This window comes from Chiloscyllium punctatum, chromosome 1, assembly GCF_047496795.1.
Source record: "Chiloscyllium punctatum isolate Juve2018m chromosome 1, sChiPun1.3, whole genome shotgun sequence".
Classification (NCBI taxonomy): Eukaryota; Metazoa; Chordata; class Chondrichthyes; order Orectolobiformes; family Hemiscylliidae; genus Chiloscyllium; species Chiloscyllium punctatum.
This window is the reverse complement of record NC_092739.1, coordinates 142,163,361-142,189,326: the sequence shown is the minus strand read 5'-3', so window position 1 is coordinate 142,189,326 and position 25,966 is coordinate 142,163,361. Positions and strand designations below refer to the sequence as shown.

Sequence of the window (25,966 nt, the reverse complement as noted above, 5' to 3'; positions counted from 1 at the left end):
ATCATGAGCCATTGCCTGGAGCTTGGTTGTGACACTGTAGACAAGGACATCAACTTTCTCCTCTAGAGGCCAAGGTGGGGAGGTTTTCTCCATTGATGATAAACTACCTCTTCTTCCTTTGATACGTATTGTCCATTTTCCTGATCTCTGCCTCAAAAATCCTGCAGGTTATCTAGGCAGATTTGTTAGCCTCTCACTGCATGGATATGTCAAGTGTTTTATCCAATGTAGCTTGTTGGACTTTAGATCTCAGAGTGAGACCGTTCGATCCAACTCATCCATGCCGACCAGATTTCATAAATAAATCTAGTCTCATTTGCCAGCGTTTGGCCCATATCCCTCTAAGTCTTTCTTATTCATGCGCTCATCCAGATGCCTTTTAAATGTTGTACCAGCCTTCACCACTTCCTGTGGCAGCTCAATCCATACATGCACCACCATCTGTGTGAAAAAGTTGCCCCTTAGGTACCTTTTACATTTTTCCCCTCTCAACTTAAACCTATGCCTTCTAGTTTTGGACTCACCCACCCTGGGGAAAAGACCTTGTCTATTTACCATGTCCATATGCATCATGATTTTATAAACCTGTATAAAGTCACCCCTCAGCTTCTGACGCTCCAGGGAAAATAGCCACAGCCTATTCAGCTTCTCCCTATAGCTCAAATCTGGCAACATCCTTCTAATTCTTGAGAGTCATAGAGATGTACAGCATGGAAACAGACCATTCAGTCCAACTCATCCATACCGACCAGGTATCATAAACTAATCAAGTCCCATTTGACAGCACTTGGTCTGTCTCCCTCTAAACCCTTCCTATTCATTTACTCATCCAGGTGCCTTTTGTGATGATGCAGCTCCTTTGATAAGTTATGCTGTCCTTTGCTTTTTTTCCAAAGAGGTCGTAAAAGCAGTGATTCTGAAAGGTCTAGCTTACATGGGTTTTAGGGCCAATTTGATGATAGCTAACAGATGCAGCCTCAGGCAAAAGACTTTCAAGTTTAAAAAAAACACTTGTACAATGAAAGGGGAGCGGCCAGTTATCCCAGCTCTGCTTTTCTGTAGTTTGTTGGGTTTTTAGCAGTCTGGCCATTCAATGAAAGCAAGCAGTCAGTTTTGAGGCTGCTGGACAAGGAACAGCTATGTGGAGACATAGACAAGTTACAGAACTGGGCTGAGAGATGGCAAATGGAGTTCAACCTGGATAAATGTGAAGTGGTGCATTTTGGAAGGTCGAACTTGAATGTTGATTATAGGATTAAAGACACGATTCTTGGCAGTGTGAAAGAACAGAGGGATCTTGGTGTGCAAGTACATAGATCCCTCAAAATTGCCACCCAAGTGGATAGGGTTGTTAAGAAAGCATATGATGATTTGGCTTTCATTAACAGGGGGATCAAGTTTAAGAGCCGCGAGGTTTTTGCTACAGCTCTACAATTCCCTGGTGAGACCACACTTGGAATATTGTGTCCAGTTCTGGTCACCCTATTATAGGAAGGATACAGAGGCTTTGGAGAGGTTGCAAAGGTTTACCAGGATGCTGCCTAGACTGGAGGGCCTGTCTTACGAAGAGAAGTTGACTAAGCTCGGACTTTTCTCTCTGAAGAGAAGGAGGAAGAGAGGTGACGAATCGAGGTATACAAGATAATGAGAGGCATGGATAGAGTCAATAGCCAAAGACTTTTCCCCAGGGCAGGATTGACTGGAATGAGGGGTTATAGTTTTAAGATATTAGGAGAAAGGTATAGAGGGGACGTCAGAGGAAGGTTCTTTACATAGAGAGTTGTGAATGCATGGAATATGTTGCCATTGGTGGTGTTGGAAGCAGAGTCATTAGGGACATTTAAGCGACTGCTGGACATGCACATGGATAGAAATGAATTGAGAGGTGCGTAGGTTAATTTTGTTTTTACATTAGGATTAATCCTCAGAACAACATTTTCGACCAAAGGGCCCGTTCTGTGCTGTACCTTTGTATGTTCTATGGAAGAAGGTGTGCCATGATTTAGTAAGGGGAGGTCATGCCTGACAAACCTGTTGATATTCTTTGAAGAGGTGACAAGTAGGTTAGACCAGGGAAACCCAGTGGATGTGGTCTATCTAGTCTTCCAAAAGGCCTTTGATAAGGTGCCACACGGGAGGCTACTGAGCAAGGTGAGGGCCCATGGTGTTCGAGGTGAGCTACTGGTATGGATTGAGGATTGGCTGTCTGACAGAAGGCAGAGAGTTGGGATAAAAGGTTCTTTTTCGGAATTGCAGCCGGTGACGAGCGGTGTCCCGCAGGGTTCAGTGTTGGGGCCACAGCTGTTCGCATTATATATTAATGATCTGGATGAAGGGACTGGGGGCATTCTAGCAAAGTTTGCCGATGATACGAAGATAGGTGGACAGGCAGGTAGTACTGAGGAAGTGGGAAGGCTGCAGAAGGATCTAGACAGTTTGGGAGAGTGGTCCAGGAAATGGCTGATGGAATTCAACGTGAACAAATGCAAGGTCTTGCACTTTGGCAAAAAGAATAAAAGCACAGACTACTTTCTAAACGGTGAGAAAATTCGTAAAGCCAAAGTACAAAGGGATCTGGGAGTGCTAGTCGAGGATTCTCTAAAGGTCAACATGCAGGTTGAGTCTGTGATTAAGAAAGTGAATGCGATGTTGTCACTTATCTCAAGAGGGTTGGAATATAAAAACACCATTGTGCTACTGAGACTTTATAAAGCTCTGGTTAGGCCCCATTTGGAGTACTGTGTCCAGTTTTGGTCCCCACACCTCAGGAAGGACATACTGGCACTGGAACGTGTCCAGCAGAGATTCACACGGATGATCCCTGGAATGGTAGGCCTAACATACGAGGAACGGCTGAGGATCTTGGGATTGTATTCATTGGAGTTTAGAAGATTAAGGGGAGACTTAATAGAGACGTACAAGATAATACATGGCTTGGAAAAGGTGGATGCTAGGAAATTGTTTCCGTTAGTTGAGGAGACTAGGACCCGTGGACACAGCCTTAGAATTAGAGGGGGTAAATTCAGAACAGAAATGCGGAGACATTTCTTCAGCCAGAGAGTGGTGGGTCTGTGGAATTCATTGCCGCAGAGTGCAGTGGAGGCCGGGACGCTGAATGTCTTCAAGGCAGAGATTGATAGATTCTTGTTGTCTCGGGGAATTAAGGGCTACGGGGAGAATGCGGGTAAGTGGAGTTGAAGTGCCCAGCAGCCATGATCGAATGGCGGAGTGGACTCGATGGGCCGAATGGCCTTACTTCCACTCCTATGTCTTATGGTCCTATGGTCTTATGCTGAATCACTCTGCCATCTCTCTCTGTACTGTAAGACCTAATGTTTGATTTTTGTGTCAAGGGCTGTTTATGGGGATTGTTGCAAGTATTTGGAACAGCATTATTAAGTTGGGGTAATCTGCTGGGTTTTCGGACCATTAGGTTATTCCATACTCTGATTTATTTTGATTGTGTTTCATTCAGTAATCTTGCAAATAAATTTTGTTTTGTTTAAAACTGTGATTAGGCCAGCTGCATCACTCCTGGAATATCCACTTTACACCTGCTTAAAACAACTAGCAAAGTGAGGGCTACATTTTTGAAATGCCTTGAGGGTGACTGGCTTTGCCCATAACACTTTTAAAGTTTGTAATTGTATCAACCTCAGTTTTCAGTATATATATTTGAATAGACCAGAGCAATAATATGTTCCTTCCCTCTCCATTATTACAAATTTCACTTTTAAACATTAAAGACAGTGAAACAGTCCAGTATTATTCATATTAGAAGTTTGTCTTGAAGCACACTCATTCATGTAGATGTGGGCAAGGCTATTTTGCAATTATTTGTCACTCCTTTCATAACTGCCAGACTACACTGCTTACCGCTCATTTTGTCTTGTCTTGGATCGATTCAACTATTTGTCACTGCAAGTGAATTAATTGAGGCAAAGTCTCTTTGCTGGGGTGACTGCCCTTTCTTCCAGGATTGGATTTGAGATGGGAGTATTCTCTCGAGCTACCTTGAACCACAGCAAGGCTGCTTCACCATTGGGATAGGCAGCTGTTTCTTGTCCTTGCTGAAGAGAGTGTGTACTTGTCGAACTCATACAGTCAAACAGCACTGAAACAGGCCCTTCGGTCCACAATGTCTGTGCTGACCATAACCACTAATCTACACTAATCCTATTTACCTGTACTTGGTCCATAGCCTACTGTGTCTTGGAATTAAGTGTCCCAGCAGATGCTTCTTAAATATTTCAAGAGTCTCTCTCAGGCAATCCATTCCATATTTTTACTACCCTCTGGTTGAAGAATATTTCCTCAGATCCATTCTAAACCATTTGCCCCTCACCCTAAACCTATGCCCTCTAGTCTTAGGCAACGGGAAAAGATTCTTATGATTTATCATGTCTACATCTATAATAATTTTATACACTTCAATCAGTTCCACCCTTAGCCTTCCCTTCTCCAGAGAAGACAAACCCAGCCTGTCCAGTCTCTTCTCATAACTGAGACCTTTCATCCCAGGCAACAACATGGTGAATCTCCTCTGCCCTCTCTCCAGTCCAACCATGTCCTTCAAATAATGTAGCAAACAGAACTGCACATTGTATTTCATCTGTGGCCTGACCAATGGTCTATAAAGTTATAACAAGACTTCCTTGCTCTATATGCTACACCCCAGCTAATGAAGGCAAGCATCCATTATGCCTTCTTCAGCATCCTGTCTACCTGAGCTGACACCATCAGGGATCTATGGACTTGTATAGCAAGGTCTGTTTGATCCTCATTGCTCTCTATGGACTTACCATTGATTGTGTATATCCTTCACTTATTAGAACTCCCAAAATACATCACCTCACATTTATTAGGATTAAACTCCAGAATGGTTGGTGAAATTTCCTTCTTCATAGCGATGTCTTTTTTTCATTTTGGGCCCCTGTTTTCCACTTGCTTTATCAAATTCACTTTCTCTCTGACCAGTAACACTTCTAACCTGCTCACAAATTTAGCCATGCCGACAGGATTTGAATATCCTTTCACAGGGAGATCTTGATGTCAAATAATGTCTGCCTAGTGCTCCATGGTTTCATGTTCTAGCATAATTCCTCTCCAGTTGATTGGTGCATTTACACAACACATGAAATCACATGAAATCAGCTAATCCAGAACTATCAGTCTGAAACAGCAGTTTATCAGAGGCATTCTATTGGATTAGTTATTCTGTTACCGGGAGTGGTTGACAACTTCAGTGCAACCATAATTTTGGGTTATTGAATTTGACAATCACAATTTCATTGTAATTGAAAAGATCACATAATTTAAGATGTCCATTTAGCTAAAGGGCTGTTTTATTGAAAATGTTTAATTTGCTTTTGGTTTCCAACCGCCAGCTGAGAATCTGGGATAAAATCCAGAGTTTGCAAGGAATTCAATCTTTGTTTTAAATTTCTTGACTGGAACAGGTGTCAAAAGCCAATTAGTAGAAGAACCAAGCAGCTGCAGTCTTCTGTCTATCCCAGCCTCGAAACTATTGTGGCTAGACATTGCAATTTTCCAACAGAGTTGAAGTGACATCAAACTTTACACCCATTCTAAAACAACCCGTTGATTAAAAAGTTTTAGTTCTTTGCAAATACTTCTTGTTTTGTTTTTATTTTAACATCTTAACATTTAAAGGATGAGGGTACTTCATATAATTGGTCTGATTTTCATCTTAAATATCAATCTTATTTAATTTATATGTTCACAGGCAAATGTTTCTGCTTACTTCATTTAAAACATTTTCTTTTTTAATATATTTTTAAAAAATTTTCATGCCTTTATTTCCTGACTGTAGAACGGTTAGTTCAGCTTGTCATTTCATGCACTTAGTTCATAACTTTGATCATCCCACAACAAAGTGACTACTAGATCTGGTAATGAAAAATAAAGACTTACATTTGTATAGCATCATTCACAACTCCATGGCATTCCAACATGCTTTGAAATGCATTAAGTAATTTGAATTTTATTTTCTATTGTAATGAAGTAAAGGTAGCAACCAATTGCTGTTCAGCAAAGTCTACTACCAGAAATTCAATAATATCCAGATAAAGTATTGATTGTTGCATAAACATTGGCCACAGTAACAGGGAGAACTGCCTTGTTTTGGGAAGTGTTTGGAATCTTTTACATCTACCTGGGAGGGCAGGTTTAACTTCTCATCTCAAAGGCAGCAACTCCAACAGTTCAGCATTCATTCACCGCTGCGGGATTCTATGTTCCAGTTTTTGCAATGGAATTGGAGCCCCCTTCTGATAAAGCTGCCAACCATTTAGAGGTGCTTGCATGAAGTGGTCATTTAATTTTAATTTTAGAACCAACCTGAATTCTTTTAAAGTGTAATGATCAGAGGATTACATCCACTCCACCAAGGCTACATATTTTAATATGGATGGACTGATTCAACTGTTGTTTGTATCTGACTCTGTGTCAGGTAAAAGCTTCCAAATTAACAAAAATGGCTATTACACCTTTTTTCATACCTGACCTGGAAGCATGCTGAAAGCCATCGGAACTTTCTGAAATGAGAATCTGCTTAATTTTATCGATTTATAGAAAATGACAACAGTTTTAAAGAATATAATTCAGAAGCTGTGATCAGCAATTAAAATTTTAAAATTGCATATTATTCACCATAACCTTAGCCATGAATACCATATTTCTATGCTGTTACTTGTAGAATTATGGTCAGATATCAGGAACTATCCCCTGGGAATTTGATGACCTAATATGCTGTTCCTTCAAGTAAACATTCCTCTCATACAAGTTTCTTGGCTATAAAGAAATTTTTCATCTGCTTCATTTGCCAAGCTCCCACTGAGAGGAGAATAACGGTTTGAAACATAGCCCACCATAAGACGCTGCTGTTAGTTTCCTCATTTATTTGACGAAATTCTTCTTCACGTGACTGCAGGTAAGAAAGAAGATTTTAATTAAATTATCATACATACCAGGACTTGATTTGAAAATGCCACTCAATTTTCTGAATACCATAAGAGTTTTCATGGAAATGACATTTCTTAAAATAATCTCACTTAAAAATTATCCTTAAAAATCGCCTTTCAATAGCTTTCAAGCAACTTCTTTATGTACATGTGCATCCAAAAATGTAATTTAGAAAATAAATTCAAAGCTGTCTGCTGGTAAAGCTGCACAATAAATTCTTGGCTTAAAATCAATTAATCCAATATAATCAATTGCAAAAGTGGTTGTGATCTAATACACACCAAAATTACATAAAACAGGAACTTTTCTATAACTTTATTGAAATAAAACATGAACTAATTTGTGTTTTAGATAATCATAACTTCAAAATAAGCAGCCACTTTATTTTTGTTTATGGAGATTTATGCAGCAAGACATAATCATAAATATATCGATATGGATATACACGCACATACTAACTTTCCATCTCTGTTTTCTTTGAACTTCCCTTTAGTGATTCTTGAACTGTCCTGAATGACCTTTTGAGACCTTTAAACCCATCCCCAGCCAAAATGGCACATATCTAGTATTTTAGTATATCCAAATGAAAGAATCCTTTTGAAGTCAAAGTGCCTTAACATTCTTGCGGAATGTTAGCTTCTGCATCACAAAGGTGAAAGATTCACTGTGTCAACTGTACATTTAATGGAAAGCATGGTGTCTACCATGTGCAGTACTTGGACCTTGGATGCAGAATCCATCTTTTAAACCAAGGCTCACAAAAGAGCAGAAATTTATGTTTAAAACCATCATCTCTTATACTAAGTTCAAAGGCACTTTCAGGTGATAACCTCATTATCCCAGGAATTTGCTTAATCAACTTTCTGTGAGCTCCTTGTAGATATTTTGTTCAGGTGTGTTATAACACATCCCTGGAGTTGGTGGATTTGGACCAGTAGTAGGGACATCACCACTGTGCCACAAGAGCCTTCTGGGCAACTTCCAGTTATTTTATAATCAACTTGTTTAGAGATGAGATTACACATCTCTGGAGTAGATGGGAGTTGAACCTAGCCCTCCTGGCTCAGAGGGTAGGGACACTATCAGAGCTCCACAAGAGTCCCTTCTGATCTACCTCGATCATTATTAGCTTTAATGTGAGCTTTACATAACTGATTAACTGAAATTAAATTCCACCAGCCACCATGGGCGAATGTGAACCTCTATCATTAGCCTGGGCCTCTGGGTTAAGAATCAAAAAATTCACCTCCTTTCACGACACAGGTTCATTCTGGATGATATCAAGTAACAGATGAAGACAATGGATATTGTAAATGCTACGGGTCCTGACAATGTTCCAAAAATAATACTGGAGACTTGTGCTATAGAACTAGTCATGCCCCCTAGCCAGGTTGTTTCAGTCGAGCTATTGTGGAAATGTGGAAAATTGCCTTGTCATGTCCTGTACACAAAAAGCAGGACAAATCCAGTCTAGCCAATTACTGCCCCATCAATGTAACCTCGAACATCAGTAAAGTGATGGAAGATATCACCAACAGTGTTATCAAGTGACATTTGCAAAATAATAGTCTATTCACTGACTTTCAGTTTAGGTTCCACCAGGGCCACTCATCTACTGTCCTCATTATAGCCATCCTTTAAACATGAATAAAAGAGCTGAATTCCAGAAGTGAAATGAGAGTGCTTTCAAATTCAGGCAGAATTTGACTGAGTATATCATCAAAGAGCCCGAGCAAAATTGGAGTCATTGAGAATCAAGAGGTAAACTTTCTGCTGTTTGAAAGGTTGTGGCTGCTGGAGGTCAATCATTTCAACCCCAGGATACCTTTGCAGGTGTTTCTCAGGGGAATATCCTAGGCCTAGCCATCTTCAACTGCTTCATCAAAGACCTTCCCTCCAATGATAAGGTCAAGAGTGGGATGTTCACTGATGATTACGTGATTTGCGACTCCTCAGACACCGAAGTAGTTCACTTCCATTTGCGGCAAAACCTGGACAACAGCCAAGCTTAGGCCAATAAGTGGCAAGTAATATTCTCACCACATAAGTGTGAAGTAATGGCTTTCTCCAGCAAAGAGAACCTAACTATTGCCTCTTGACATTCAATGACATTACATTGATGCATCCCCACCTGCTAACATCCTGGGGCTGCCAGTGACCACAAACTGAACTGGATCAGTCATACAAATACATTGGCTACAAGAGAAGGTTAGAAGCTTGGAATTCTAGGGTGTGTAACTCACCTCCTGACTCCCCAGTGGCCTGTCTACCAGCTAGAAACCATAGGTCAAGAATACCCATCACTTGCCAGATTGAGTGCACCTCTAATAGTTTGACACCATCCAGGACAAAGCACCTTGCTTGATTTGGCACTTCATCCACCAACTTCAGCATTCACATCCTTCACTACCAACACTCAATAGCAGCAGTGTAAACCATCTACAAGATGTATTGCAGCAACTCACTAAGGCTCCTCCTTCAAAACCCACAACCTCTATCATCTCCTCAAGGGTCATAATCTCCGGATTACTGCCCGAGCCACGTGCCAATTGGCATAGGGACAAGAAAATCAGGCAAGTAAACACATGGCTAAGGGATTGGTGTGGGAAAGAGGGATTCCACTTCATGGGGCATTGGCATCAGTTTTGGAACCGGGGGGATCTGTACCGTTGGGACGGTCTCCACCTGAACCGATCAGGTACCAATGTTCTAGTGAAGAGGATAAATAGGGTGGTCAGTAGGACTTTAAACTTCTGAGTTGGGGGGAAGGGAAAGTGAAAGCGACAGAGAGTATGGTGTTAAATGGAAAGATAAGCAGCAGGACAGCATGTGTCCAGGTGGATTTAAAATTGAGGCAGACTGGGAATGCAGAAAAAAGCAAGGATAACTTAGGACATCATATGACTTCCAATATCTCTAATGATAAGAAAGTTAGCATTAAGGCACTTTACCTGAATGCTCGTAGCATTCATAACAAAGCAGATGAACTAATGGCACAGATCATAGTGAATGATTATGATATGATAGGCATCACAGAGACTTGGTTACATTGGGGTCAGGACTGGCAGTTAAACCTCCAAGGATTTTCAACTTATCGAAAAGACAGGGAGGTCGGCAGAGGGGATGGGGTTGCCTTGTTAGTTAAGAACAAAATTAAACCTATGGCACTGAATGACATAGCGTCAGATGATGTGGAGTCTGTGTGGGTAGAATTGAGGAACCACAAAGGCAAAAAAACCATAATTGGAGTTGTGTACAGACCTCCTAACAGTGGTCAGGACCAGGGACGCAACATGTACCGGGAAATAGAGAAGGCATGTCAGAAAGGCAAGGTCACAGTGATCATGGGAGACTTCAATATGCAGGTGGACTGGGTAAATAATGTTGCCAGTGGATCCAAAGAAAGGGAATTCATGGAATGCTTACAGGATGGCTTTTTGGAACAGCTTGTCATGGACCCCACAAGGGAGCAGGCTATTCTGGACCTAGTGCTTTGCAATGAACCAGACTTTATAAAAGATCTTAAAGTAAGGGAACCTTTAGGAAGCAGCGATCATAATATGGTAGAGTTCAGTCTGTAGTTTGAAAGAGAGAAGGCAAAATCGGATGTAATGGTGTTACAGTTAAATAAAGGTAATTATGAGGGCATGAGAGAGGAACTGACTAAAATAGACTGGAAGCAGAGGCTAGCGGGGAAGACAGTAGAGCAAAAATGTCAGGAGTTTGTGGGTATAATTAAGGACACTGTACAGAGGTTCATCCCTAAGAAAAGAAAGATTATCCGGGGAGGGATTAGACAGCCATGGCTGACAAAGGAAGTCAGGAAATGTATTAAAGAAAAAGAGAGGTCCTATAAAGTGGCCAAGAGCACTGGGAAATCAGAAGATTGGGAAGGCTACAAAAACAAACAGAGGATAACAAAGAGAGTAATAAGAAAGGAGAGGATCAAATATGAAGGTAGGCTAGCCAGTAATATTAGAAATGATAGTAAAAGTTTCTTTCAATAGATAAGAAACAAATGACAGGCAAAAGTAGACATTGGGCCACTTCAAATTGATGCTGGAAGCCTAGTGATGGGAGATAAGGAAATAGCAGGAGAACTTAACAAGTACTTTGCGTCAGTTTTCACAGTGGAAGACATGAGTAATATCCCAACAATTAAAGGGAGTCAGGGGGCTGAGTTGAGTATGGTTGCCATTACAAAAGAGATAGCGCTAGAAAAGCTACAAAGTCTTAAAATTGATAAATCTCCTGGCCCCGATGGGATACATCCTAGAGTTCTGAGAGAGGTGGCTGAGGAAATAGCGGAGGCATTGGTTGCGATCTTTCAAGAGTCACTGGAGTCAGGGAAAGTCCCGGATGATTGGAAGATCACTGTTGTAACCCCCTTGATCAAGAAAGGATCAAGACAAAAGATGGAAAATTATAGGCCAATTAGCCTAACCTCGGTTGTTGGTAAAATTCTAGAATCCATCATTAAGGATGAGGTTTCTAAATTCTTAGAAGAGCAGCATCTGATTAGAACAAGTCAACATGGATTTAGTAAGGGGAGGTCATGCCTGACAAACCTGTTGGAATTCTTTGAAGAGGTGACAAGTAGGTTAGACCAGGGAAACCAGTGGATGTGGTCTATCTAGACTTCCAAAAGGCCTTTGATAAGGTGCCACACGGGAGGCTGCTGAGCAAGGTGAGGGCCCATGGTGTTCGAGGTGAGCTACTGGGATGGATTGAGGATTGGCTGTCTGACAGAAGGCAGAGAGTTGGGATAAAAGGTTCTTTTTCAGAATGGCAGCCGGTGACGAGCGGTGTCCCGCAGGGTTCAGTGTTGGGGCCACAGCTGTTCGCATTATATATTAATGATCTGGATAAAGGGACTGGGGGCATTCTAGCGAAGTTTGCAGATGAGCAAGTTTGCGGATGATACAAAAGTCGGAGGAGTTGTTGACAGTGAGGAAGGATGTGGCAGGTTACAGCGGGATATAGATAAGCTGCAGAGCTGGGCAGAAAGGTGGCAAATGGAGTTCAAAATGTAGCTAAGTGTAAGGTGATTCACTTTGGTAAGAGTAACAAAAAGATGGGGTAGTGGGCTAATGGTCGGATACTTGGTAGTGTGGATGAGCAGAGGGATCTGGGTGTCCATGTACACAGATCTTTGAAAGTTGCCACCCAGGTAAATAGTGCGGTGAAGAAGGCATATGGTGTACTGGCTTTTATTGGTAGAGGAATTGAGTTCCGGAGTCCTGAGGTCATGTTGCAGTTGTATAAGACTGGTGTGGCTGCATCTGGAGTATTGTGTGTAGTTTTGGTCGCCATACTATAGGAAGGATGTGGAGGCACTGGAACGGGTGCAGAGGAGGTTTACCAGGATGTTGCCTGGTATGGTAGGAAGATCGTATGAGGAAAGGCTGAGGCACTTGGGGTTGTTTTCATTGGAGAAAAGAAGGTTTAGGGGTGACTTGATAGAGGTGTACAAGATGATTAGGGGTTTAGATAGGGTTGACCATGAGAACCTTTTTCCACATATGGAGTCAGCTATTACGAGGGGGCATAGCTTTAAATTAAGGGGTGGTAGGTATAGGACAGATGTTAGGGGTAGATTCTTTACTCAGCGAGTCGTGAGTTCATGGAATGCCCTGCCAGTAGCAGTGGTGGACTCTCCCTCTTTAGGGGCATTTAAGCGGGCATTGGATAGGCATATGGAGGATAGTGGGCAAGTGTAGGTTAGGTGGGCTTGGATCGGCGCAACATCGAGGGTCAAAGGGCATGTACTGCGCTGTATTCTTCTATGTTCTATGATACGAAGTTAGGTGGACAGGCAGGTAGTACTGAGGAAGTGGGGAGGCTACAGAAGGATCTAGACAGTTTGGGAGAGTGGTCCAGGAAATGGCTAATGGAATTCAACGTGAACAAATACGAGGTCTTGCACTTTGGCAAAAAGAATAAAAGCATAGACTAGTTTCTAAACGGTGAGAAAATTCGTAAAGCCAAAGTACAAAGGGATCTGGGAGTGCTAGTCGAGGATTCTCTGAAGGTCAACATGCAGGTTGAGTCCGTGATTAAGGAAGCGAATGCAATGTTGTCACTTATCTCAAGAGGGTTGGATGCTACTGAGACTTTATAAAGCTCTGGTTAGGCCCCATTTGGAGTACTGTGTCCAGTTTTGGTCCCCTCACCTCAGGAAGGACATACTGACACTGGAACATGTCCAGCAGAGATTCACGCAGATGATCCCTGGAATGGTTGGTCTAACATATGAGAAACGGCTGAGGATCCCGGGATTGTATTCATTGGAGTTTAGAAGATTAAGGGGAGACTTAATAGAGACGTACAAGATAATACATGGCTTGGAAAGGGTGGACGCTAGGAAATTGTTTCCGTTAGGTGAGGAGACCAGGACCTGTGGACACAGCCTTAAAATTAGAGGGGGTAAATTCAGAACAGAAATGCGGAGACATTTCTTCAGCCAGAGAGTGGTGGGCCTGTGGAATTCATTGTCGCAGAGTGCGGTGGAGGCCGGGACGCTAAATGTCTTCAAGGCAGAGATTGATAGATTCTTGTTGTCTCGAGGAATTAAGGGCTACGGGGAGAATGCGGGTAAGTGGAGTTGAAATACCCATCAATCATGATTGAATGGCGGAGTGGACTCGATGGGCCAAATGGCCTTACTTCCACTCCTATGTCTTATGGTCTTATGATCTAGCAGGATAATGGCAGTAAATGCATGATTACAGTACCTCTCTGAGGTTACCATCCTGATTTAGAATTATTTTGTCATTCCTTCACTGTCACTGGATCAAGATCTTGGAACTCACTTTCAACAGAACTGTGGAGTACAAGGGCTCCAGCAGTTCAAGAAGGCAGCTCAGCACCACCATGTCCAGGGCAATCAAGAATGGGCAATACATGCTGGCCTAGCCAGTGGCATTCATAAACAAAAACAGCTCCCACTGGTCCACCATATCAAAACTCCACCCAAGTTTTGGCAGACTCCCATGTTGAGGATGAAAAATCCAAAGGTCAGAAAGTCACTAAGGTCAGGGGGGTGTCTCTGTAAAGCAGAAAGTTTACACTACTTGTTCTTTGCATTAAAAAAAACTGCCATACCCTCTGATAGTCCTGCTGTCTACTGATATATTGCATTTGTTTGAGTAAATGCAGCATTCTTGTCTTCACTTCATTGATCATGTCTTTGGTTTCTTCAAGAGACTCATCAATAACATGTTCACCAACCTGAACATCTAAATTTACACGCTGTAAAACAGAAAACCACTGTAAACAGAGAGGAAATGGCAATGGTATTAAAAATGAAAAGTGCAACATCTCCCAAAAAAGTAACTTTACGTACTCAATATTGAATTCTGAATTTAGTTGACCTTCCATAAGATTATTTGATGGTGGTTCTATCTATCTCTTACTATAGTTACAAAAGGTGATGAGAAGAGTTTCTGTTGAATTTCAGTGCAACTATAATTTCAACATGAAGTAACATTATTCCTGGCTTTTTAAAGCTGGAACCAAAATAACAAATTCTCAGTTTCAGATAAACAATTCTCACCACTGTCACCATTCCCACCATTATATTATTACACCGTCTGCACTTACGCTCATAGAATGTGTTCTACATTATAGCAATTAGTAAGTTTTAAAAATAACTCTGGCTATCAAGTGTCTTGGAAGGTCCTGAGTCAATGAAAGATACTGCATAAATGCAAGGTCTCCTTTCTGTAGAAATTTACAACACAATTATTTTTATGGACACAATTTACAGATCAGGAAATCATTTAGCAGTTGTGCCTCCTCACTAATTCCAATAGTATTAAAAAAATGTCCATTGCCTCATCTTCAAATATTTATGCATATTTTCTTAAAGGTACATGTATCTCTGTGATTGACGATTTTGAATTAAATCAGCACACTGAGGCAAAAGGCTTTCCCCATTAATCCAGATTTGCTTATATTATAAAACATACATTAAAGCTCTGAGTCATTTTCTGTTCTCCAATGGAATTGCCTTGAACCCACATATTTGTCTGCCGTTGGAGGCAGGAAGAGAGTCAGTAAAGCATACAATTTAAATTTTTGATGCAAATTCCAATTTGCAGTGCCTTCCCAAGCCAAGTTACTTTTGAATGGTCTCATACCAGATCAGGCCTTGATGTATGAATCTCATCTGCAAATGCTCTGTGGCTGCAGTTATCATTGTAAGGATCATAGGAAATTTGAATTCCCTTTCCCTTGTTATTTTTGTGGCGCTGGTGTAGATTTTGAATGCATGTAAGTAAAACCCATCATGGTTAAGAGTTCATGGTTTCTCAACAAAGTCTGTTGAGAAATCTACAACATGTGAACATATGAATTAGAAACAGGAGTAGGTAGTTTTGTTAGGCAAATGTTGAATGATTTTACTGCAAATTGTAACAAACATTGTTTGTATTGTAATGTAAATGTGTTTTGAATGCAATAGATGAGCATAAGACTCTGTCCTGCAAACGTCAGTTGCTGTAATATTAGCCAGAGTCAAAAAGTGTGGCACTAGAAAAACACAGCAGGTCAGACAGCATCCGAGGAACAGACAAGTCGATGTTTCGGGCATAAGCCCTTCATCAGGAAGGGCTTGTGCCAGAAATGTTGACTCATCCTCAGATGCTGCCTGACCTGCTGTGCTTTTCCAGTGCTAAACTTTTCGACTCTGACTCTCCAGCATCTGCAGTCCTCACTTTCTCTCATTATATAAGTATTGTTGTAAATTACAATCAATGTGATTGACTCTTAAAATCCATCTGGGCATTTAGGGATGAGCAAAAAGTGGTGCCTGGCCAGCAATGCCCTCATTCCATGAATGAATAAAAAAAACCTTTCTAAGTGGAGAAAGTGAAATATTGAAATCAGAACTGTAGAAAGATATGCTGAGAAAAACTCGTGTTGTGTTTGAATTGAGGTTTAAACGTCTGATAATCAATAGCATTTCAAAAGGTGGCCTCGCTGTTGAAGATGAGAAAAATCTAAACACCTGTTACATTTCTTCAACTGACAGGTAATCAACTTCGAAATGGAAATGAACACCATCTGAAGCTAAAATTAAAGCCGAAGAACTTCTGAAGAGTCATATTGGACTCGCAATAACTTCATCTTGGATGGTGTCAAACTTTTTGTGTTGTTTGAGCTGCACATTTTCAGGCAAGTGGAAAGTATTCCATAACATTCCTGATCTATACCTTGAAATTGGGAGATGGACTTCAGGGAGTCAAGATGGGATTACTTGCTGCAAAATTCCTAGCCTCTGACCCGAATCTGTAGCCTCAATGTTTGTATTGGCAGATTCAATTCAGTTTATGGTCCATGGTAACCCCAGGCACTTACTGATGGTAATGCCATTGAATGTCATGAAACAATAGTTAGATTTGCTCTTGTTGGATATGGTTATTGGCAGTATATGGTGTGAAATCAGGCGGATCGCTTCATCAGCCCAACCTTGGATTTGTCCATGTCTTGCTGCCTATCGACAGAAACTGCTTCAGTATTTGAAGGGTCAGGAATGATGCTGAACATTGGGCAGTTATCAATGAGCATCCCTACTTTGGACCTTATAGTGAAGGGAATCTTATAGATGTAGCGGCTGAAAATGGTTAGGCCTAGGGCACCACCCTGAAGAATTCCTGCAGTAATGGCCTTCAGCTAAAATTATTAACCGCCAGGAAACACAACCATCTTCCACAGTGTTAGATATGACTCCAAAGCTTTCTTCCTGATTCCCCATTTATTCAAGTCTTTCTTGGGCTTCTTTGTGAAATATTCTCAAATGCTGCCTTGATATCAAGGGAAGTAACTCTTTCCTCACTTCAGGAGTTCTACTATTTTGTCCATGGACTAAGGCTATAATGAGGTCAAGAGATAAGAGGCCCTGGTGGAACCAAACGGGGCATCCAACAGCAGGTTCCTCCTTTGCAAGTAGGAGTTAGTGATCCCTTCCATCACTTCAATGAGAATCAAGGTCAGTCTTGAAAATATATTATTGACACCTTTGTGTATTTTTAAAATTGTAGCTATTTAGAAGAAGCATTAAGTGAAGGACCATTTCTATCTATTGTAATGGATACTAAATATCTAGGACAGACAGCAGAATTTTCAAGTCTGTTGATCAAACAGCACCAAAATCATCTTAATTGCATTGCCATTTGTGGGATTATTGCTATACACGAAATGATTGCCGAGTTATGCTTCATAAGAACAGTACAGTTAATCAAATTAATTTCTTCTGTCTGAAACATTTTCAGATGTTTATAGAACACATAATAAAGAAAATGCAATGTAAGCCACTTAATAATGTTCTTGAATAATGTGTAAACTTGGATTTTTGTGTGCCAGTAAGTTAATTGTGCATCTACTTTGATGAGATAAGGAGAATTTTCTTCACCCAGAGAGTGGTGAACCTTTGGAATTCTCAGCCATAAAAAGCAGTTGAGACCAAAACATTGAGTGTTTTCAAAGCTTTGGATATAGTTTTTAGGCCGAGATAGATCAAAGGGAATGGGGAGAAACTGGGAACAATGTATTGAGTCGGATGATCAGGCATGATTATATTTAACAACAGGGAAGACTCAACTGGCCAAATGCCCTGCTCCTGTTTTCTTTGTTTTCTTTAATGCATTCATGGGATGTGGGCATCACTGGCAAGATTAGCATTTGTTTCCCATCCTTACTTAGAGGGCAATCAAGTGTCAACCATATTGCTGTGAGTCTGGAATCACAGTAGGTAAGACCAAATAAGGTTGGCAGAATTTCTTCCTGAAAGGTCATGAGCAACCAGTTGCGTTTTTATGATAGTGGTTACATGATCACCATTAGATAAGCTTTCTGCTCCAGTTCTTTCTTGAATTAAGTTCAAATTCACCAAATGCCACGGTGGTATTTGAACCCATATCACCAGAACTTTAGCCTGAGGCTCGGGATTACTAGTCCATTGCTACTGCTCCATTTCCTGCCTTTGCAGGAATGTTCTCAGCATTTGAGCTATTCTACTGTAATTGATTATTTATATTTTCTCTCAAAACAAAATTATTAATTGACAGCCTTACCAGTTTGTTCCCAGCAAACACTGCTATTTTGGTGGAGTTGGACATTAGGCAGATATGGTGTTCCCCTTGAGAGTGTGACTGAAATGTAAAACGACTCTCTGGCCCATACAATTTATGCAACAAAACCTGTTTCCAAGAAAATAAGGAACATGAATTACTTAGCCATGATACAGTTTTCTGTAGTTATTTTCTTTTTCATTGCCTGAAAGACATTCAAGTTGAAAGCAAACATCCAGGCCTGAATTTTCTTTGTCATTACAAAAATGGCAGTGGAGGCCTGTTTCCATAAGTCCTGCCATTTTCACGGTGGAGGGTATGAGTGGTGTGGGTTTCAATTTGCGCATCCATGACTCATGGGGCAGCTACACACATTAAAATCTATCTGCCTCAGGCTGATTGCTTTTCAATTGGCACAAACAAAATGCTACCTGTACCTATTAGACTTGGAAGGAAGAAACGCAAAGCTGGTTTATAACAATACCGGAAATTGTGATAAGCCTGAGATTGGGAGCAATTATGATCCAGTAAATGATGGCAAAGAAACTGATAAAGAAAAGAGAATGCAAGCTAGCAAGGAACATGAAGGTGGACTACAAAGCTTTTATCAATATGTGAAAAGGAAAATAATGAGCAAAGTTCAGAGAAAGAGGAGTGATCTCATTAAAACTTACAAAATTACTGCAAGGCATGTTTCTGCTGTCTGGTTACTGAAGAACCAGGGACAAAGTCCCAGGATAAGGGACAGGCCATCTAAGGGTGAGAACGAATTTTGTTCATTCAGAGAGTGGTGAATCTTTGGAGTTCCCAACCCAGAGGACTGCTGAAACCCAATCATTAAGGAACTTTACAAAGAATCATGGGTGCTATTAAAGAGACATGGGGCATCAGCTCACATAGGGAATTATGAATGTTCATGGGGGATGGATATAGGGCCACAGGTTGGCATTAGGATATGAGGGGACATGAGGACACATCTTTGAAATAAAAGCCAACATTTCTTCCTCCTTCCCTACCACCTGCTGAACTTAGATGCTAGGTTTTTGTGATTCATGTGTGAGGAGTCTCAATTTATGTTGCAGGTTTTGGTAATTTTTTTTCCATTAAATAATATTCATCTCATCTATTATTCATGCAAAGTTGCATAAATTTACTGTTTCCCACATCAAATCCAATCATCCATGTTTTTGCCCACTTACTTAACCTGGCTATACCTTTTTGTCGTTTCTTTGTGCCATCTGTCATCTGCAAATTGGCAATCGTATACTTACTTCCCTCAACTAAGTCTTTCATAATATATTGTAAATATTTATGGTCCTAGCAGTGGGATTCCACTAGGTCCAGTCTGCCATCTTGAAAATGCCCCCTTTAACCTAACTCTCTGTCTTCTTTGTTTAGCAATCTTTAATCCATGATAAAATGATAGCTCCAACACTATGGGCTTTTTTCTTGTTAGTTGATTGGATTTGATTTATTTATTGTCATGTGCACCTAAGTACAATGAAAAGGTTTGTTTACGAGCAGTATTGGCAGATCATGGTAAGCAAGGACATACAGATCATAGGGTGAATTTTTTTTTAATTTTAAAAATTCTTTTAAAAATTAAGCAGCAAAATTTATTATGTGCAATATCTTACCAAACACTTTCATAGGTTTCGTTTAACTACTAGCTATGTCTGTTGCGCAATAATGTATTAAAAATGCATAAGATTAAATATTTTTGTACCTGCTCATCTGGACCTTTGACAATCACAAACATCCCCAAGCCTGGAGCAGAAGGAAGAAAATCTCGTGTGGCCAAATCCCAGGATTGGATTTTATAATGTCCTAAACAGAAGGAGAGTCCAGATAATTATTAATTGCTGTCACGTTAATCACTAGCAATTATAAAAGAGTGAACTGAGGCAAGAATTCTGACTGGGAAACTAAAACTACAATTTGTGGTCTTCAAAATTGTGAACCTCCTGTTTCCACATTCACCCCTTCATTGTGCTTTTATAATTTAAGTGTTACATCACTTAACAAATTTTGTAATCAATTTCACACCGTTTTGGTCAGTTTTCCCTCAAAGATACATGGTCCAAGGATCAACACATGCCTATTGACATATCAGTTTCTCCAGATGCTGCATGCATGGACATCAGAGGTCTGTGCAGTAGTTGGAGAAAGCTTTTATTTATTCACTCATGGGATGTGGGCATCGCTTGCTGGCTAGAATGTAATGCTCGTCGCTAGATGCCTTTGAGAAAGTGATCGTGAGCTGCCTTCTTAAGCTGCTGCAGTCCACAATCCAGAAATTAGAAACAACATAAATGTTGTGTTAGTGTCTTACACCACTAGTCTGAACATCAACATTGCTCATTTTAGAAATGTCTATAATGACCATATCTCTATCAAATAATTCCTATAATATTTTAAAGAATATGCCTTCATTATGAATAATTCAATAAAAGTGAATTGTTGAGAAGTAACATAAAATGTGAAAAAGCAAAGAACTGCCCATTGTTTCAAAGATGCCTGGAATTCATCCTCATTTACATTCTGATTATGGATGCATCCAACAGGTATAAGGTATAGGAGCAGAATTCGGCCATTTGGCCCATCTAGTCTGCTCTGTCATTCAATCATGACTGGCATGTTTCTCAACTCCATTCTCCTGCCTTCTTCTAACCCTTGATCTTAGTTCTGACTTAAATACGGTCTATGACTTGGCCTCCCAAAGTCTCCTGTGGTAATGAGTTCCACAGATTCATTACCCTCTGAATGAAGAAATTCCTCCTCATCTCAGTTCTAAAAGGCCGTCCCTTCACTCTGAAGTTGTGCCCTCAGGTCATACTCTCTCCTACTGGTGTAAACATCTTCTCCACATCCACTGTACAAAAGCCTGTTAGTATTCCGTAAGTTTTAGTGAGATTTCCCCATCAACCTTCGAAACTCCATCAAGTATAGACCCTGAATCCTCAATTGTTCTTCATATGACAAGCCCTTCAACCTGGGATCATTCCTAAAAACCTCCTCTCAATCCCCTCCAAGGCCAGTGCATCCTTCCTCAGAAAAGGGACCTAAAATTATTCACAATATTCAAAATGCAGTCTGACCAGAGCCTCAGCCTCAGCAGTACATCCCTGCTCTTGTATTCTAGCCCTCTTGAAATGAATGCTAACACTGCATTTGCTTTCCTAACTGCCAACTGAACCTGCATGTTAACCTTAAGAAAATCCTGAACAAGGACTCCAAAGTACCTTTATGCTTCAGATTTTTGAAGCTTTTCACCATTTAGAAAATAGTTTGTGCCTCTATTCTTCCTATAAAAGTACATAGTATCATACACGGGAAGTTGATGGCCTAGTGGTGTTATCACTAGACTATTAAACCAGAAACTCAGCTAATGTTCCAGGGACCTGGGTTCAAATCCCACCATGGCAGATGGAGGAAATTGAATTTAATAATAATCTGGAATTAAGAATCTGCCATGAGACCACTATCAATCACTAATGTCCTTTCGGGAGGAAACTGCCATCCTTACCTGGTCTGGGCTACATGTGACTCCAGATCCACAGCAATTTGGTTAACTCTCCAACTGCCCTTTGAAATGACCTAGCAAGCCACTCAGTTCAGCAGCAACTCGGGACAGGCAATAAATGCTGGCCAACTAGTGCCTCAAGTATGAACTTAAAAAAAGCTTTCCCACATTGAATTCTATCTGCCACTTCTTTGGCCACACTCCTAGCCTGTCTAAGGCCTTCTGCAGCCACTCTTTCTCCTCAGCACTATCTGTTCCTCCACCTATCTTTGTGTCATCTCCAAACCTGGGAAAAATACCCTCGGCTCCTTCATCCAGGTAGTTAATGTATAATGTGAATAGTTGTCCCAATATTGACCCCTGCAGAAGTCCACTAGTCACCAGGTGCCATCCTGAAAAAGACTCCTTTATCCCCACTCTCTGTCTTCTGCCAGTCAACCAAACCACTATCTAAGCCAATACCTTGTCACTAACATCATGGGCCTTTAGCTAATTTAGAAGTCTCCTGTGCAGCATCTTGTTAAAGGCCTCCTAGAAATCCAAATGGATCACATCAACTGGCTCTCCTTTGTCTGACCTACTCACTAACTCCTCGAATAACTCTAACGGGTTGGTAAAGCATGACTTCCTCTTGATAAAATTGCGTTGATCAGCCCTATTTTACCATGCATTTCCATGTATTCCACAATCTCATCCTTAATAATGAACTTTAAACCTTATCAATGACCAAGGTCAGATCAACAGCCTATAGTTTCCTGTCTTTCCTCCCTTCTTAAATAGGGGTGTTACATTTGCCATTTTCCGGTCCTCTGAGATACTCCATGAACCAGTGATTCTTGAAAGATCACTACCAATGTCTCCATAATCTCCTCAGCTATATTTTTCAGAACTCTGGGGTGTTTTCCATCTGGTATGAGTGATTTATCCACCTTCAGATCTTTCAGCTTCTCCAGAACCTTCTCCTTAGTGATGGCCACTACACTCACCGCTGTCCCTAACTCTTTTGAGGTTCTGATATACTAATGTTGTCTTCCACTATGAAGACTGATGCAAAGTAACTATTCAGTTCCTCTGCCATTTCTTTGTTCTCCACCTCATTTTTCAAAGGTCCAATGTCAACTCTTGCCTCTCCTTTACCTTTTAGATATTTAAAAACAAACTCTTGCTAACTTCTTATATATTCCTGTAGATATATTCAACGACATATTTCATTTTCTGCCCCCTTATAGCTTTTTTTGTTGTTCTCTGCTGGTTTTTTAAGGCTTCCCAATCTTCTGGTTTCACCTCATGCATGGATTCTTTTGCTTTTGTGCTGTCCTTGACTTCCCTTGTCAGCTATAGTTACCTTGTCATGTCCTTAGTATGTGTATTCTTCCTTGTGAGGAATTTCTGCTATGCCTTCCAATTTAGCCGTGAAACTTCTGTTATTGCTGCTCCACAGTCTTCCTGTTAGGTTTACCTTCCAATCAACTCTGCCCAGCTCCTCCCCTTATCTTTGTAGTTACCTTTACACAATTGTAATACCGTTACATCTGACTCAAGCTTCTCCTGTGAAACTGCAGGGCCAATTCTATCATATTATGGTCACTGCCTCCTCAGGATCCTTCGCCTTGAGCTCCCAAGTGAAGTCTGTCTCATTACACATCACCAAATCCAGAATTGGCTGTTCCCTGGTGTGCTCTACTACAAGCTGATCCAAAAATCCATCTCTTGACATTCTACAAATTCCTTTTCTTGGGCTCTGCTACCAAACTGATTTTCCCAGAAATATATTGAACTCCCCTGGATCATTGTAATAGTGCCTTTCTTACACGTTTTTTTCTATCTCCTGATTTATTTTCTTCCCCATACTCTGAGTACTGCTTGAAAGATAATTTATCTTTGAGTGTGTCTTTGAAACACCATCAACCATTCAAAGGAACTTTCAGTTTATTAATAAATAAATTAATATGCAATTACATTTCTGGTGTATGCACGAGAATTCAATCATTAAAGAAGTCTAAATAACGTTATTCTAATTGTGGGAAAATGATTCAAGTATTTAAAGGTTCTCAAGGATCATCTACAAAGTGAATTACTTTATCATGCTAAAGCCAATACTCTCAGCACTCAGCCTCTCATTCTCTACACTTTGCACGTGAACAGTTACGTTGTAGGGAGTGAGAGGTCCTTTTAAGATTTTGGAAAATAAATTTTAATAAATTTCATTAAGTAGATTCTTCAATTAGCAATATATCTAGAGTTCGGGGAGTGAGAGCTAGTGTGCAGTATTCATTATTGTGTAGCATTAATTTATCAGCAAACTGATAAAGAAATATTTGTGCAACATGAAGGTAATCAATGAAATTTCCAAGGACATTCAGAGCAAACAATGTGCACATTCTGTCCTGAGAATGATGCAGGTGGTGTAGAGCACCTTTTCAGCTTAAAAGTAACAGACAACTTCTTTCATAATTTACAAAATCTTTAATTTATGTTAAGAAACTTTTAGCTTCAATTAATTTTATGGTAATGAAATGTAAATGCTGAGCAACAAAGATTCCCAATTATAAAATTGTAAAGATACTGCTGTTGATCTATTACAAACGAAGTGATTCACTGAAACAGCAGATTGACAAAGACATAATGATGATAAAAGAGATGTGTGGAGCATTCAATCAATTTAAACTAAAGGTGTGAAAAATGGACACTAATCTACTTTTCGATAAACGACATTGTATTTCATTACCAAAACCCATGTCACCTCAATCATCTCCAATGGTTAAGAAAAGCTAGTAATTATGTGACTTGCTTTAACAAAAAGACATTTAACTCTTCTTAATCAGTGAACAAGTCTTTCTCTGGATTTTATTGGAATAGCAACAATACACACTCACCTGTAACCAGGGTATCACCTGGAATATCCTCTATGATACACTTTTCTTCTTTCTCCCCCTGATGAAAATAAAGAGAAGAGGTGAGACTCCAGCTCAAAATGAACAGAAATTCTGTGACTGGATGTTTCATTTTAGTTGAGAATTCAGTAGCACTTGTGGAGTCTTCAGAGAGCAGAAATCTGAATATTGTAGATCTACCAACTGACACGTCACACAAAACCTGATTTGATTTTACTGAGACATTTTTCTATTACACCAGCTGGATATTTAGTCACATGACATATAAGCCCATCCCATCAGACATAAACTACTAATTGCAGGTCCCTCAAAATTGATTTTGCAAGAATTATTGAAGGGAATGTGTATTATTTAACTGAAAAGAGATCCTAACCCATGCTCAATTTGTTTCTCCTCTTTAACCAAGCATTAAGTATAGTTGAATATCCCCCTTCACCCCAACCATCCAACAATTCACACAGAAAGTAGGTATGCACTATGTTGCAGGGAAGTCAAAGAGTGTGGTGCCAGTCAGGCAGCATCCGAGGAGCAGGAGAATTGACGTTTTGAGCTTAAACTCTTCCTCTCTGGTGCAGGGCAGGTCAATTGGGGCTTTCAAAAGACATTATTATCTGGAAATGAAAATTTGTAAAGCAGCGCAGAGAAAGCAAGCACTAAGTGAATAGCTTCTTCAGTGGGCCATATAAACATGAAATGCCAAATACACTCATAGCAACATAACATAGAAACTTAGAAAATAGGAGCAGGAGTAGACCATTCAACCCCTGGGGCCTGCTCTGCGACTCATTATGATCATGGTTGATCAAGCTTCATACCCCATCCCACCCTCCCCTGATATTCCTTGATCCATTTTAGCCACAACAACTATATCTACCTCCTTCTTGAAAACAATGTTTTAGCTTCAACAACGTTCTATGATAGTGAATTCCTCAGGCTCACCACTCTCTACGGTTGAAAAAGGTTTCTCCTCATCTCAGTCCTATATGGCCTACCCATATCCTGAAAATATGACCCTTGATTCTGGACTTTCACCATTATGACCATCCTTCCTGCATCTAACCTGTTTGAATTTTATAGGTTTCTATGAAATCCACCCCCCTCCTCCCATTCTTGTAAGCTTCGGTGAATACAATCCTAATCGACTCAAATTCTCATCATACATCAGTCCTACCATCCAAGGAAACAATTTTGTTAAATCTTCCCTGCAATCTCTCTGTAGCAAAAACATCTGTCCTCAGATGAGGAGATTAAAACCGCATAGAATATTCCAGATGTGGCCTCATCAATGCCCTCTGCAATTGCACCAAGACAACCTTAATCCTGTACTTGAATCTTCTCACTACGAAGTTACACTTTGTCTTCTTTACTGCCTGCTGTACTTGTACACTCACTTCCAGCAAATGATGCACAAGGACACCCAGATCTCATTGAACATTACCCTCTCTCAGTTTACAGTCATTGAAATAATAATCTACCTTTCTATATTTGCTACT

The 25,966-nt window shown here is 40.4% G+C and overlaps 1 protein-coding gene across 1 annotated transcript; it reads right to left on the bottom strand.

Moving 5' to 3' along the window:
- Window positions 1–6,796: 6,796 nt before the first annotated feature.
- LOC140480018 (transmembrane emp24 domain-containing protein 11-like) lies at window positions 6,797–24,585 on the bottom strand. The gene is made up of 5 exons (XM_072574529.1): window positions 24,456–24,585; window positions 19,783–19,883; window positions 18,060–18,185; window positions 14,089–14,235; window positions 6,797–6,946 (listed from the first exon to the last, which is right to left on the bottom strand). Exons 1-5 carry the CDS (start codon window positions 24,583–24,585, stop codon window positions 6,797–6,799), a joined length of 654 nt encoding a protein of 217 aa, XP_072430630.1.
- Window positions 24,586–25,966: the final 1,381 nt, after the last annotated feature.